Source organism: Pteropus vampyrus, unplaced genomic scaffold, assembly GCF_000151845.1.
Source record: "Pteropus vampyrus isolate Shadow unplaced genomic scaffold, Pvam_2.0 Scaffold9, whole genome shotgun sequence".
NCBI lineage: Eukaryota > Metazoa > Chordata > Mammalia > Chiroptera > Pteropodidae > Pteropus > Pteropus vampyrus.
Genome location: NW_011888790.1, coordinates 6,809,968 through 6,827,077, shown reverse-complemented (window position 1 = coordinate 6,827,077; position 17,110 = coordinate 6,809,968). Strand labels below are relative to the sequence as shown.

Below are 17,110 nucleotides of genomic sequence, written 5' to 3'. Positions count from 1 at the left end.
CATATTAAAAGGTCCTTATGCACCCTTTTTCTCAGGAAGCACTGGAGCTGCACCAAAACAAAGGAATAAACCAAAATACATAGATAACAGTAGAGGATATAGAAAATGGAGATTAAAATAGTGAGAAAGAGGAAAAAAGAATCCCCAGGATAATTTCTGCATAATAAACCAAAAGAGCAACCAGTTCAGAATGAAGACGACCTGGGAGAAATGTCTATGAAAATGAAATTAGAAGATCATTTGTATGATTAAGTACTTCGAGAAGAAATGTGGACAACTAAGCCAGGGTTTCAATGCGAATTAAGAGAAAAGATACAGCTAAATCTCTATCTTCCATATTGAGAAGTCAACATATGATACAAATGTTACACAAATTATCATATAACCCAAGGATTCCACTCCTAGGTTTTCAAGAGAAAAATACATGTCCACACAAAAACTTCTACATGAATGTTCACAGCAGCATTATTTATATTAGCCTAAAAGTAAAAACAACACAAATGTCCATCAACTGATAAATAAATAAAATGTGTTATCCACAAATGCAATATTACTTAGCAAAAAGAAAAAAGAAATTGTGAACTTTGAAACGTTATGCTAAGTGAAAGAAGCCAGTCACAGAAGACCACGTACTAGATGATCCATTTACATGAAATGTCCACAGTAGGCAAATTCACAGAGACAGAAATTAGATGAGTGGATGCCAGGGGCTGGGAGGAGAGGGAAATGGAGAGTGACCACTAAAAGGTACTTTTCTTTTTCAGGACTGATGAAACTATTCTAAAATTAGATATTGGTGATAGTTGCGCAACACTATAAATACACCAATACCACTGAATTAAACACTTTAAAGTGTAAATTTTGTGTATGGCCATGCCACCCTGAATGTACCTGATCTCATCTTATCTCGGAAGCTAAGCAGGGTCGGGCTTGGTTAGTACTTGGATGGGAAACCACCTAAGAATACCAGGAGCTGTAGGCGTTTAAAAAAAAAAGTATGAATTTCATGTATATGAATTATATCTCAATAAAGCTTTTTTAATGGCTTTTCTTTAATCATACATTTTTTTTTCTTAAATACCTTTCCAGCACAGAGAATACTAGAAGAGTCTAAGGCATCATCCAATGGTCTCCAGTCCACTATCACTTCAGTATCCTAGAAAGAAATTATGAAATATATTTACTATTCAGCAATATCTTACATTCATAGTCACCTATTTTTAACTCCCTGAACACAAAATAAAATTTTTAACCTTACATATTAGCACTTTATATATGCACTATCATATGTAAACCACTATTTGACAACCAATGTTATAGAGATTTTTAAATTCTGTTTATTTTTCATTATTAAAAAATGTATGACTGCAACTTTTATATGAGTTTTTAAATATTCCATGTCATTTTACTGATTTAACTAAAGCAGTTTATTTCTAACATCATTTCCATGTTAAATTTACAACCACTATTCAATTACATAATTTCATCTTACATATGAAACTCAAACTTGCTGATAATGCCGAAATGAGCCACTACCATGATCAATTTTTATTAAATAAAATCATTTACTAGAAACATACCTTTTCTAAAACACGTAATACTCCTGAAATCAAGCTGTCTTGGTCATTAGTCTTTCCACAAGATGAATGAATATAAACCCCTTCCTGTTCATATATAATCTGGAACAGCAAAAATAAGATTAATCACACAATTTTTATTCAGTACTATTTTAACATTTGTTAAAAAACAATTAAGACATGTTTTCCTATAATTTCTAAACCAAGTTTCTGATTATTTTATGTATAAATGTATTATTAAAATACTATTCAGACTTAAGTTCAAACAAAGATAAAGTGGAAGGAAGTTTGCTTTGTTACGCATAAAGTTTTTGGTTTAATGATAATCATGATCTTAACGTTCTGCATAAACAAAGATGTCAGGCTAACTGCTATGTGTCTCAATATGCAAATTTCAGTTAAAATATGCTTTTAACAAACATTAAGCAAAATACTGGGCTCAAACTTGAAAAGGATCTGAAAATATTCAAGAATAAGAATAGATAAAATATAATGATCAATGCTTTCTAACCCCATAATAGGACATTTTTTTTACTTTAAGATCATTTTGGAGTTTTTGTAGCACAGTGGCACAGAAATTCAAGAAACACAGGAATTTTAAAGAGTAATGTTGAGGACTTCTAGTAGTTAACTGTTTAAACTAGTTCAAACTCACAAATATTTACTGAGTGCTTCTATATGTAAAAGCATATAAAAGACCACAGGTATATGAACATGATTAAAACATGGTCCCTGAACAATGTCCTATGGGAATATATGGGGCATGTAAATTAATTCCTGAGAAAACGGAAACATTTAAAGTTAAGCTTTATTTTCTATAGGCATAATGTTATAAATGAACATTCCATTCCTGGGACCCATTTCAATCATTAAAAAATTTTTCATTATGAAAATAAGCAAAAAGAAAATATTCAATTCTAGACCTAAGTTCTTTTGACATATGCAAGTTTAGAATGCAACGTACTTTCTATTTATGTAGACATTTTATTAATCTAATCGCAGCACTATTCAGAATAGCGCAGGGACCAACAATGCAGGACAAGCACTACCAGAGCCCATCACCATCGCCCTCTAGTTGATGAATGACAAAACTGCACTATAAAGCTCTCAAAGTACTTTTCCCCCGGCCTATCCTATGTTATGCTAATGACTTCTGATATGGACTTAAATCATGTCAAAAAGAGTCTTTCTAGTCAACATAACAAGAGAAGTTCCGATCTCAAAATCGAAAGATGGCCTTCAATGAAACAGTTGTGAAGCAACAGACTAGCATTAAGCAGAAGGCAAAGATTGGGGACAGTATGAGTTGGGAAGTGGTGGGAGACAATCCTACACTGTTTGCATAGAGATGAAACATTTTAAACCATACAGACTTATTCTCACACGTGCATAAAGATATGAATGAGAATATTCACAATAATAGTATTATTTATTATTCCAGAGTGGGTGAGGGAGGGGGAAAAAAAGAGGTAAGGGAAGGTACAAATCTAAATATCCACAAAGAAGGAAATGATCAAATATATCTTTAGATATTGTCTATGGGGAATACTATTCAAGAGTTACAAAAGAAAAAGGGAGATTAAATGGCCAAACATACACATAAAACTAAAAATAAATACAAAAAATTACCAATTAACTATAGTTATGATAACACTTATGCTTTTTAAAAGTTTTTCTATATCTGTGTAAAATGCATAGAAGTAGTTAGGTTCTGGAATGACACACTTTAAGCTGTTAACAGAGTTACTTCTGGAAAAGGGAATAAGATAAAGGTTGCAAGAGGAACTATAGGTTTTTTGTTAATACCTTTAACTTATTTTGATATTTCAAAGTTAAAATATAGTTACATATTGCTTTAGTAAATACAAAATTACCAATTCACAAAACAGGAAGTTGAACTAGGTAATTATATCTGGGGCCACAAAATGGAAATATAAAAAGTTATGGAAAAGAAACCCCTTTATATCTCAAGTTTTTGTGACAAATAGATGAGACATATCCAGAAACTACACTTTAACATATTTTCACCAGACTCAGCTATTAGAATAACCAAAGAATTTCACAGTTCTCACAGTAGAAAAAGGCACACTCACTTGCCAAGAAAAGCTTAGTATCATTAACAATGCAATCCAAGGTTTTGTAATACTATTAATACTAATGAGATTCTGAAACTTTAATGACGTCTAAAGAATCGAATGAAACACTTCACCTAACTGAAGGACATTAAGCAACTCTCTCTTTCCCACACATATTTTGGTCAAGTGTTGCCTATTCTCTTTTTAGGAAAAAGTTAAGTTTCCTAAGTAATCTAGCTCGGAAAATATTTTAAAAGTATTAGTACCAGGCACCTTATGAAAAAGTCTCTCTGAGTTATCACAGAGCTGGGAACTGGGGGAGGCCAATATAGTTCAAAGTACCAGAAAAGGGAGAAGTGCTCAGAGAGAGAACTTAAGAGATATGCAGAGGTCACTGAGTGTTCAGTAAGTACTGAGCAGTGCATGTATATCAGTAAACTATCCAAGGAAAGATTTTTCAGAAAAGCCATTTGAAATTATTAGAAGAAACAATCTGCAGGCTCACACAGAGCTGTTTCCAGTAGAGTGGGAAACCTCATTATTCACAGAACACTGGGTAGAGCACTCAAAATAGTCATGCATCAGCATTGTGGCAAAATCAGTCCCATTTTAAATGCTGTGCTGATATCCTCTAATAAAGTTTAAAAGCAAGATCGGGAAGTATCAAACTGTTTTCACATTACTTAAATCGCTTCTATGATAAAGCTCAAAATATTTTATAGGAATACAAAAGATATCTATCATCCAAGATAAAATCCACAATATCTGACATCCGGTAAACAAAACAAATTACTAAGCATGCTAATATAAAAACTGTAACCCATAATGAAGAGCAAAATCAACCAATAAAATGCAACCCAAAACGACACAAATAATAGGATTAGCAAAGAGAGCTATTAAAGCATCATTATAACTGAAGACTGTTCAAGACACTAAAGAAAAGTTAGAACTCATTAAGACATCAAAAATATAAAAAAGAATTAAACTTCTAGAGATGAAAATTAAAACATCTCAAATGAAAAATACAGTAATGTGCTAATGGCAGATTAGACATTGCAGAAGGATAATGGACCTGAAGTTACAGCAACATAAACTATACAAAACACAAGCAGAGGGAAAAGACAGTTCAAGTGATCTATTTACATATAATTGAAGTACCTGAAGGAGATGGTAGACGGGAGAAACAACAACAAAAAAATCTTAAAAAATAAATTATTACAGAAGTTTTTCCAAATCTGATGGACTATAAACTTACAGACCTAAACTGCCCAGTGAACTCCAGTGCAATAATCACCAAAACAAAGCCTATATGAAAGAATAAAATGATTAAACTGTACAAAATTAGTAACACAGAAAATCTTAACAGTCTGAGGAAAAAAGTACATGTAATGATTACAGCAGATTTCTTTTTCAAAACAATTAAGACTAGAATGGAGCAACATCATATTTTAAACAATTTATGACATACAAGAAGCTATATATACTTAATGTAACTTATCAAGTTGTAACTTGCTAAGTATGGGCTAAGTATATATCCATGAACCATCACTATCAAGTCATAAACATATCTATCAATCCCCAAGTTTCCTCCTACCTCCTTGGAGCAAGTACTGAAAGAAAAACACTGTTAACCTACAATTCTATACTCAAAGAAAATATCTTTCGAAAAAGAAGGTAAAATTCTCTTTTAGACATAAAAGCTAAAAAAATTTCATCACCATCAGACCTACACTACAAAAAAATGTTAAAGGAAATCTTCCAGGAAGAATAAATTAAACTAGAAGGAAATCTGGATCTACACACAGAAATAAGAGCCATCCAAAATGGTAACTATGTGGATAAATACATTTTACTTCTTGTTAATCGAATCTCCTTGTTTAAAGTATAAATAAGTAAATAAATACATGTATATGTTTATTTTATGGGATCTGTAATATACACAAAAGTAAAATGACAAAAATAGCACAAAAGCCAGAACAGAAATGGAAGTACAGAAAAGACTAAACTCTATGCTACCTACAAAAAAAAGAAAAAAAGAAGTGTTTTAAAAATAAAGACACAAACAGGTTAAAGATAAAAGGATTTAAAAATATACCATACTAACATTAGTCAAAGAAAGTTAGAATGGCTATATTACTACCTGACAAAAGTAAATTTCAGAGCAAACAAAATATAACCAGGTACAAAGATAATTTCATCATGATAAAAAAGGTCAATGCAAGACAAACAATCCGAAATGTTTATGCACCTAATAACAGACTTTCAAATAATATAATATAAACTTATAGAATTGCAAATAATAGATAAATCTACAGTCACAGATTTCAATACCCTTCTCCCAATAACTGATAAAACAGACAGAAAATCAATAACAATATACAAGATTTGAATGACACTATCAACCAAATCGACCTGACACTTACAGAACACTCCACCCAACAGCAAAATATACTTTCTTTCACGTGTCCACAAAACATTTACCAAGATGGATCATACTTTGGGCCATAAAACAAATCTCAGTAAATTTAAAAGAACTCAAGTATATTCTGTGACCACAGAATTAATAAAGTAATAAATAAATCAGTAATAGAACTATCTTTGGAACATTCACACGTATCTTGAAATTAATAACACATTCCCAAATAACCCAAGGGTCAAAGAGGACATCAAAAGGGAAAATATAAAGTATCTGAACTGAAAATGCAAACAAATCATATCAAAATGTGTGCAGTGCCACTAAAACAGTGCTTAGTGGGAAATATATAGTACAACATGCCTTTATTCAAAAGAAAAAACGCCTCAAACTAATGACCTCAGTTTCTATCTTAATAAACTAGAAAAAGAAATGTGAATTAAACCCAAAGTAAGCTGAAGAGAAATAAACATCAAGTAGAAATTAATAAAATAAAAAAAGAAAAAGAAAAACAGCGATGTGGGTGTCAACAAAACCAAAAGCTAGGAGGAAGAAAAAACTGGTAAAACTCTAAACAGATTGATGAGGAAAAAACAAGAGATACAAATTACCAATATTAGGAATTAGAACATTAACATCACTATAGATTTACACATATAAAAAAGATACCATGAAAATTTATAAACAATTTAGACTAGTAAATTCAACAACTCAGACAAAACAAATTCCTTAAGAGACATACCTATCAAAGCTCACTCAAAATGAAAATAACCTGAGTAACCCAGTATTAAGGAAATTTAATTTGCAGTTAAAAACTTTCCCACACAGAAAAGTCCAGGCCCATATGGTTTTACTGGTGAATTTTGCCAAGTATTTAAGAAAGAATTTAATACCAATCCTACACAAACTCTTCCAGAAAATTGAAAAGGAGTAATACTTCCCAATTTATTCTATGAGGCCAACATTATCCTAACACCAAACTTAGACAAAAAAAAAAATTTTAAGAAAATAAAACTACAGCCCAATCTCTCTCATGAACTTAGATGCAAAAAATTTTAAACACAAGTTAAGCAAATTGAATCCAATGATATGTAGAAAGAAAAATACTTCATGACCAAGTGCGGTTGGTTTAATATTCAAAAATCAATCGCTATAATTCACTATTGTGAAAAAAAATTTAAAGAACTATATGATAATCTGAAAAGATTCAAGAAAAGCATTCAACAAAGTCCAACATCCATTTCTGACAAAAACTCTCAGCAAATTAGGACTAGAAGGAAACTTCCTCAGTCCCTCAGTTGGATAAAGGGTATCTATGAAACACTATAGCTGACATTATATACTTAAAGACCAAATGCTTTCTCCTAAGATCAGGAACACAGTAAGTATGTTCACTCTTATCACTTCTATTCAATACTGTACTTGAGGTTTTAGACACTGAAACAAAGAAAATATAAATAAAAGGAACCTAGATTGGAAAAAAAACAACTTATTTGCAGATAACATGATTGTCTATGTAGAAAATCCAACGGAATCCACATAAAGACTACTAAAACTTAGTGAACATATTTAACAAGGATCCAGGACTCAAGATCAATATATGAAAATCAGTTCTATTTTTATATATACCAATCAATAATCAAAGTAGGATTTTTAATTATAGCCATTTACAATAACCAAAAAATATCAGATACTCAGATATAAATCTGATAAGATGTGCAAGACCTCTAAACTGAAAATTATAAAACATTTCTGAGAAAAATGAAAAATGACCTAAATTAAATAAGAAATATGCCATGTTCATGACTCAAAAGAATAAAATTGTTAAGATGTCCATTCTCCCCAAATTGATCTCTAGATTGACTGCAATGACAATCAAAATTCCAACAGGCTCTTTGGAGATATTAACAAAAGCTGATTCTAAAAGTTGTATGTATATTCAAATGACCTAGAATAACACAAATCAGCCTTGAAAAAGAATAACAATGGAGTAATAACATATCCGACTATAAGACTTAGTATAAATCTAGAGTAGCCAAGAAAGTGTGGTACTGAAGAAAAACTGATAATACGAAACAGTTCACAAACACACACACACATATATATGGTAAATTTATTTACCAATTTGCAATTCAGTAAAGAAAGATGTCTTTTTAACAAAGAGTTTTGAACAACTGGATATCTATGTGCAAAAATTAAACTTCAATCCATACATCGCACTTCATATCCAAATTGAATTAAAATGGGCCACAGATTTAAATGTAAAACCTAAAACTACAAAACTTTAAGAAAACATAGAAGATAATCTTTGTGGCCTTGGATTCGGCAAATTTTTTAGAAATGACACCAACGGCATAAAAACTTGATAAATCATCAACATTGAATACTGCTGCTCTTCAAAAAGCAAATGAAAAGCCAAGGCTCAGGCAAAAAATACATTTGCAAATCACACTATGTGTCTAATAAAAGACTTGTATCCAGAACGTAAGAACTCTCAAAACCAATGATACCAATGATATACATAACATGAATGAATCTCAAAATAATTATACTGAATGAAAAAAAGACCAAAGAGAGTACATACTATATAATTTCACTTACATAAAATTCTAAAAATTACAAACTAATCTATAGTGACATAAAGCAGCTCAGTGGTTGCCTGTGGATAGAATGAAGGTATTGATAGATTACAATGAGTCAAGAGGAAACTCTGAGTAGCAGAAATGTCATTAATTGTGTTGATGTGTTCATAGTGAATATATACATCATAGTTACCAATTACACACTATGTACAACTTGCTTGTCAATTATACCTTACTGATGCTGTATAAAAAATAACCTACATGGAAAGTCAACTGTTTCAAACTGTGAACATCCATATAAAAGTAAATAGATAAGCAGAAATATTTCACCAAAAAAAAAAAAAGTTGATCCTACCTCAAAAATTCTTTTAAATCACCATTTTCACTGTGGAATGTCTGTTCATTGGGGAGCAAAAACTATCAATGGCATTCAAAGACTTGCCATTTGGTAGTGCTAAGCTAATTATCTAAACTTGATTCAACAAACCTTTTATTAGGCACTTATTATGTGCCAGACACCATGGAGAGTGGAAAAATAAACAAGACAAATTTCCTGGCCTGTAGGTACCTGGCAATGTTACAAAAAAAGGTAAAATCTTTACACAAACTAAAATATTCTAAGTGTTCCCCACTCTCTTGGGGGAAAAAAGGAGCAAATGTAAAGATACTAAAAAATTAAGTTCTCCATTTGGATTAAAATTATCGCATGCTCTCCAGGTTCTTGTTTACTCTTAAATATTTGCTAACATGCCAAAGCAAGTAAGTATATTTATAAAACTTCCAAAGATGGTCTGCTGATGGCAATAAAAACTGTAGATTTTATACCTTTAGCAAAGGAACTAAGTCAGCTATAACTTTAAAAGAGTTCTAGAACCACAAAAAATGTTTTAAAATAAACTTACTAACCTCTAACTTAGCAAAAGTTAGAATTAAAAGGCAAAAATGAGGCAGGCAAAGATAAATTCAATTTTGTAGATAAAGAGATGTACTTGGGAAAATCCAACTCAAGACCATGTTACTTACTGACAGAAAAAGCTGAAAAAAAATAAAGAAGTTGCACAATATAGTAACAAATAATTTTTATGTTTTTATTTGTATTATTATCTTTATTTTCAAAAACTAAAGGTAAACGAAAACATTCAACCAATTATTTTTAATTTACTGGTAAACTTAGGGATAAAATTCTTGCCCTCTATCCACACTTAGAAATCCAACACTTACCATACATAACATACATTCTCGAACTTTAACAACTATGAATTTTAAAAGCTAAATTTAACAAAAAAGTTACAAAAATTCAGTTTTTAAAAATTATTCAGCATATAAATAATTCAAACTTTTGGTTACAGAAAGTATCCACAGGAAATCTCAGTATGTGCCCAGAAGTTCTAATGAGCTCCACACCCAAAATATCTATGCACCTACTTGTTATCTCCATTCGAATAATCCACAGACATCTTAAACGGCATGTTTTATCCAAAATCTGCTCTCTTGATATTCCCAACTCTATCAAAGCTATCCCATCAACCCAGTTATCCTAAATGCCTTTTCATTATCCCCATCCTATCTCCTAAATTCCTCAAACCTTCAGCTCTGAGGCTGACCCCTCACCACTTCTAGCCAGGGTTGATAAAATAACATTGTGGTATCTCTTCCTCCAATCGATTCACCCTCCAATAATCTGTGTAAGATATGTGTAACGTGTAACCACTGCCAAAACTGATGTTTATAAAATGTACATCTAACCATACCACGCCTGAGCTTAAATTCCTTCTGACTCTACCCTTGTACCTCTACAGCTATATAACACCTGACACTTGCCGATACACAGAAACTTTCTGGCTTAGGCCACTCTGAACTCACCTGTTCCCTCAATCTTGTGCCCTTTTGTGTGTGCATCTGTTCGGTGTAGCTGGAACACCTGTTTTACATCTTCTCTCTGCAAATAACTTCTACTAAGTACTTCAAAAGAGCACAAGCAATAGCCGGTCCAAACTCTTCCAACAACCCTCATTTCGCCTAATCTGATTTAGAAGTTTCTTCATTCATACACTCGACATATTTATTGAGCACAAACTAGTTGCTGGGAATAAAGGTACTGGTGGAAACATACACATCGAAAAAAGTGTCTGACTAATCTATCAATGTCATGCCAACCAGTAAATCAATGGTCATAGAGTGTGATACATGGGATCCTGAATGAGGCCTATTTGTTATTTCTTCAATAAATAAATAGCGAATGCCTATAATATGCCAGGCATAGACCATACTCCTAGGTATAAATAAGATTCAGTCGCTGCCTTCGTAGCACTTACAATCTAAGTGGAGATTAAGACAAGAAAACAGGTAGTTACAACATATGAAAGAAATACGAATAAGCTGCCAAAGCAAGCCCTAATAAATGCTATCTAACCTAGAGTTAAGGGGCTCAGGCAGGATGAGAAATCAGGAAGACTTAACCAAGCTGAGATCTGAAAAATGGCTATTTGAACTAGAAGAGTGTATATGTTCTTTACTGAGAGCAGTATTAAGTGCACGGCTGCAACTCAGATTGGATGGTAAAGGCTAAAGAATTTGGAGACAATAGAAACCAGATCAGATCCTACTCAATCTTATAAGCCATGCCCAAGAATTTGGAAATCTGTAAATTTATCCTAAAGACAATTTTCACTACTAGAAAGCCATTAGAAAGCTCTAGCAGGGGAATGCCATAGCCAGACTTGCCTTTTTCTAACACAATGGCTGCAGAGAAGAGAATGAACAGCTGCAGTAATCCAGGGAGGGAGAGATTCATGGTGGCTTGAACTAAGACAGCAGTAGTGGGAATAAGGAAAGGCAGATCTTAGAAAGATTTTTAAAAAGTCAAAGTGATAGGACTTCGTGACTGATCACACGTGGGAGGTGAAGTAGAGGAGTCAGGGACAAAACTGAGTGAATGAAGGTATTCATCGAGACAGGGAATACAGAAGAATGTAAACAATGAGTTTTATTTGGGACATGTTAATCAGTGATGATCATGAAACTAAAGAAATGTAGAACACAGGTACTTTTAAGGGTAACAAACCATAGAAATTCTGAAAGTAAAGATAGATACTGAGATACTGAGGATGGTACAATTCTTGATGAAGGGCAGGCTGCAGAACTATAATTGCTTCTTAAGGGCATGAGTATGCCAAACAATGTCAGTCAGGAGGGCAGGTATAATTTAGCAGTCTGGGGAACTACAATGAGAACTAAATGTCTACATATACATTATAGTATTGCACAATAAGAGACAGCAAATAGATTTCATAAGGATTTTTCCACAAAAAAATGAAAATTAAAAGGCTGCATTATAAATTTTCATCTACTCTCAGCATCTATGTCCCATCAAAGACTTAAAATTTAATTCTTTCCAAAACAGCCATGTTTTTATTAATTCATAAAGTAACTTGTTAAAACTGCAAACTACAGTAGTGTCAAGAATAAAGTCTGTATTTACCCACTCTTGTATCCAAAGAACTCAGAACACAGAAAGTACTCAAACATTTGTTAAAGAATGCCAGAAAAATAAAGAAGACATATGTATATATAGTGTATCTTGTACCGGGAAGGTAACTACCATGTTACAAAATCTAGTCCAGGAAAAGAAAATTTCTCCTGGAAAATATACTACATACCAAGACTATACTTTATTTTTCTTAAGCACAAGGGTTTCACGAAACTATAAGCATATCTAAAAAGAATTGGAAGGGGTCAAATTTAAGCTACAAAATAAATTCTCACGAAGAACACCATCAAAACAAACTCTAAGAAAAAATAAGTTAATCTCCCAATTTTTTCTAATATAACCACAGTAAAAACAGACACTTAGAGAAATAGCAAGTGTACTGAAATAAAGGACTTTTTAACTCCAAAACAAGAGTGCTATTAGTGAAACCATGGGTATAAGGCTCTATTTCAGGCTGTCTCCTTTTTCCCATCTTCTCTGTAATAGGTAAATTTAACTGATTCCATTAATTCAACTCCATTCACCTGTTAGAAAACAAGCAGGATGGCCTTTATAGTTGTGCCCCTATTTTGTCCCCAAGAGGATGTCACTCTTTCCCTGTCTGGTTGACTGTTAAAACATATGGTTCTGCACATAAATAGCAACAAAGAATAGCTGGACTCCAAGAATCAGGGTTTATAATCAAACTGAAACACACTTTCAAAAGCTCAGCTAAGAAAAACAATATACATGCAAAACTGAACCCATACACTCATGCTGACAAAAACTTACCCTTGAATTTAGTCAAATCATCAGAGAACTAAATACATGAAATTGGTACCCTGTATCCAATGAGCTACTGAACTACCCACTAGCAAAAACCATCAGCACCCTAAGGAGCATTACAGGTTTCTTTTCCTTACCAAAAGGTTACAATATGCCACATAATTACATTATGTTACATAGCATAAAGAACCTACAGGAGACTTTGGTGTAATCTTCATAAACTAGTTTTTGGGGTTTTCTTTTTGGTTTTATTTTACCATGGATCCTATAATTCTTATAATTGATCAGGTTGTCCTCTTTTACTTTGGCTGCTAGAAAACTTACAGCCAAACTGTAGCCCAATAAAGCATACAGTTTATTTAATAGTCGCACTTCAATTCCATCCACTTTCCCTACCTTCATTTACTTTCCTTTTGCCTCCTTTATCCCCTTATTTATTTTACATAAATAGATTACTTTTATATTTGTAAACAGCCTTAATCTCTTTGTGCAAAATGATAGCAAAAATAAACAACTATTTTCATATCAATAACCTTACAATCTTAAGACAGCCTGAAAGATCTTAACAACAGTTATAGCAGCTAACATTTATTTAGCACTTGACACCAGGCACTATTCTAAATGCTTTGCAAATATTAACTCATTTAATCCTACCACTCCATGATGGAAAAATGATTATTCCTCATTTTATAAATGAGAAAACTGGGACACAGGAAAGTTAAGAAATTTGCCCAAAGTAACAATGCTATAAAAGCAGTGGAGCAAGGGTGTGAACCCAGGCAATCGGCTCCATTTCCTTAACCACTGCCCCATTGTGATGATTTTTCATTCATCAAAACTACTACTAAAACAAGGCAGTTTTCAATTCTTAAAATAACAATGAGAATTAGAACTAGTGGTAACTACAAAAATGAAATTCACAGCCATATCCTTAATCTTTAAAATTCTGCCATACCCAGCGAATAACTTGTAGAAAAATTAAGATGACGAATAACACCTACACAGTATCTACTATATGCCAGGTTTTGTTCTAATATATTCTCTTATTAATCCTAACAATCTCATAAAGTACTATTACAGACGAGGAGACTGAAGCACAAGGAGGAGGTTAAGTTATTACACTGAAGCCACGAGTAAGCGTGAAGCTAGCTTTTGAAACTAGTTTGGCTCCAGAGTCAAACTCTTGACTGTTATCTTACACTGCTTCTCCATGTGACATTAACTTCCTCCCTCCAACATTTCCTACCTCGAAGTTCAAAACAAGCAAAGTGGACCTACTAAAAAAGTTACTCACATCCTAGATATCAACACTGAGAGATTCTTATTCAACAGAGCTGGGTTGTAGCCCAACATCGATATTTTTTAAAGGTACCACATGTGAGTCTTGTGAACTTTGGTTAATACCGGCTGCCTTAGGTTTCTAAACTAGACAGGGCTTAGCTGAATTTTGGGGTGGGGGGGGAGTCAAGGGGAGGTATGTAAATACAAGCACATACACACACTCATTAATATGTATTTTTCCTTACCACCCTTTCCCAAAGAAAGACTGAGAAGTAGGGAAGCATATGATAAATCCAGAAAGGTTACATGGCTTTTTATGCCATGTTAACCAACCTTGAAGACTATTTTAATGGTGACAGTAACAAATTTTTTTTTATTTTGTTTTTTTTAAAGCAAGAGACAATCAGATTTGTACATAAAAAAAATAACTCCAGTGGTTGTGCAGAGGGATGACTGTGGGCAAAGAGAATGAAGACAAGGATAAAAAAATCAGCCAAGAACTCAAGACTAAAGACAAACTAGAAGCCTTGTTTAAAGGCCTAAATAACTAAGCACTGAAAAATGAAGAGGATGCAACAAATTTAAGAAACACTTTTAAGGTAAAACTTATAAGGACTTGATCATAACGTTATTGATTAGATGTTGTTATAAAATGGACATCTCCAAGTTTGTTTTACATGCAACCAGATGAATGATGATGCCATTAAACTACAGCTGAACTTAGGGAAAACTAAGTAGGTTTTGTGGGTCATGATAGTATTATCTGGGAGAGGAACAGTGTCTACCATGGAAAAATAGTTTAGGTGGAGTGATGGGAAATGGGTGTGAATTTGCAATAAGAGAGAATAAATGAGGTGAAGTGGTTATGAAATAAGACTAATTTTAAGTTAGATTACAAAAGGTAGTGGTTAGAAAGAAAGAGTGGAAAAGTCTGACATTTCACAACTCTGCTTCATCATCTCAAGCGTTTTCAAAATCGATCCACATCTGAAAAAGGGAAGTGTAGTTCAAAAGGAGGATCCGTTCTTGAAAACTCCTAGAGTGGATCAGTCCAGAGGGAAAATCAAACAGGATAACATTTAAATATGTAGTGAATCAAGTAGATCGGCAACCACCCTGACCACAAAAACTGACAAAACCACCAGGGCGTGAATAATACAAATGACCAACCTATAATTTAAAATAGCCAGGATATAGAAGTATGTAATCTTTTTTTAATGCTTTTATTATTTCATGTAATCGTAGTAACTCCAATAGAAGAAATAATAATTGGCACCACCTCCTTTCTGGAGATAATGAATATGAAGGACAGAGAAGTCATGCTTCCTCAGTAGTCGAAGGTCACATTTTAGAGTAACAGCAAAACCAAGACCATATGTGTTAGTTATCCCACCGCCTAGTATGGTAGTCCATACACCAAACCAAAAACACTGCCAAATAATTCAAAATGCGTTAAAGAGAGTAGCATAGAAAAAGAAAAAAATGAGTGAACCTCAAGGAACAGAGGAAGCTACCTGCGACAAGTAAACAGTCCCTAGTGTGAGATGAGTCATCACCAGATCCAACTGTTTACGAAATACTCCTGCAATGGGAAATGCTGCCAGCAGCATGTCATGATAGTCCTAAATAGCAGGCATTAAGAGGTGCCTTCGGAACGTAAATAGGTACTATACAAAGAAATTTCCTCCGCACCCAATCCTGGTTTCTAACGAACTAGCTAGGGGTCCACTGATCACCACCACCTCCGTGAGAAGGCACCACAGACACTCCCACCGTAACGTAATACAGACGTCTAGGAAATAGCTAACGTCTTCCTAGACAAACGCAGATGGTGTACATCTCCAACTCTCACTGGATACATGCCCTACCGCTCAAAACCACTAACCAACTTGACCATCTGTTTAAAAAAAAAAAAAAAAGGTCTAATACGCTCTTCTAAGAAGAGCACAGCTGCCTAGCACCTGTTATCAGCTCTTCCCGAAGGGCGTTCACCAGAGTGAAGCGGAGAAGGCAGGGGCAAATTAGATTAACGCCTCAGAGGAAGAGAGAAAGCCGCTGGAGTCAGAAGAGCAAACATAAAGAACTAAAGTCTGAAAAACAAAGTGAGCCAGAAAAAAGAAAGGAACTAGGCAACCAACCGTCTCAGAAAAAGTAATACAAATAAAAGCCCCCCGCTCTGGGGCGGGGCAAACCAGAACAGTGCCGAGGCCTAGCTGGCCTTGGAGCAGGAGCCAGGTCTCTAATTCCGAGGCTGAGCCGGCATTCTCGGGAAAACAGCTGACACTACCAAGTCTTCTTCTCCTGCATCTGCCACAGGCTGTTCCTAATAAAAAAAATGCCCTCGCATCCCTCCCCAGCCGGCCTCAAAGCAGCAAAAGCACCCCTCATCCCCCAAAAAAAGCAGGGGTGTTTCCCCGAAGCCGTTACTTACCTTCCCGCTCACAACACCCGTCGCCGCCATGTTTCCTGCGCGTGCTTGTGATGACGTAGCAGCGCCTCACGTGTCTCTCGTACTCATAACAACATCCGGCAAAACTAGACTGATATCCGGGCGAGAAAGCGGCGGGGAGTAGCCGGAAAGGCGCGGAGTGAAGGGGCGGGGCGGAGGAGGCACTGTACTGCTGCGTGCTGAGTTGGCCTCAGAGGTAGCTAGGGTGTCGTCTCTGGTGCATAGTGCGCATGTGCTAATGTATTTTTCTTAAGAGGAAACCTAAATTGAAGTGTTTTTGCCTTGGGGTTTGCTGCGGAGCGGGACTCCTCCGTCCGCAGGCCACTTGTTTCTTAGGAACACCATACTGGGAACCAGGAAACATGCTCCCGGCTTTGTGGCCATAGGCAAGTCGCTTCCACGTTCAGCCTGTTTCTCATTTGTAAAATTGAGATAGTGGGCTGTGGCGAAGATTAAAGGAATCCAAGCTCTCCAACTG

At 34.4% G+C, this 17,110-nt stretch overlaps 1 protein-coding gene and 1 pseudogene across 2 annotated transcripts in view; one reads left to right on the top strand and one right to left on the bottom strand.

The window, feature by feature from the left end:
* TBC1D15 (TBC1 domain family member 15) overlaps positions 1 to 16,730 on the bottom strand; it is a 60,246-nt gene extending 43,516 nt beyond the window's left edge. For both annotated transcript variants that reach the window (XM_023520899.1, XM_011374385.2), the window contains exons 1-3: positions 16,615 to 16,730; positions 1,581 to 1,679; positions 1,082 to 1,156 (exon numbers count right to left, since the gene is read on the bottom strand). In XM_023520899.1, coding sequence (XP_023376667.1) covers positions 1,082 to 1,156; positions 1,581 to 1,679; positions 16,615 to 16,644 — 204 coding nt within the window. In that variant the 5' untranslated portion in view covers positions 16,645 to 16,730. The remainder of the gene's footprint in view (positions 1 to 1,081; positions 1,157 to 1,580; positions 1,680 to 16,614) is intronic.
* On the top strand, positions 864 to 982 carry LOC111730255 (annotated as a pseudogene).
* Positions 16,731 to 17,110: the final 380 nt, after the last annotated feature.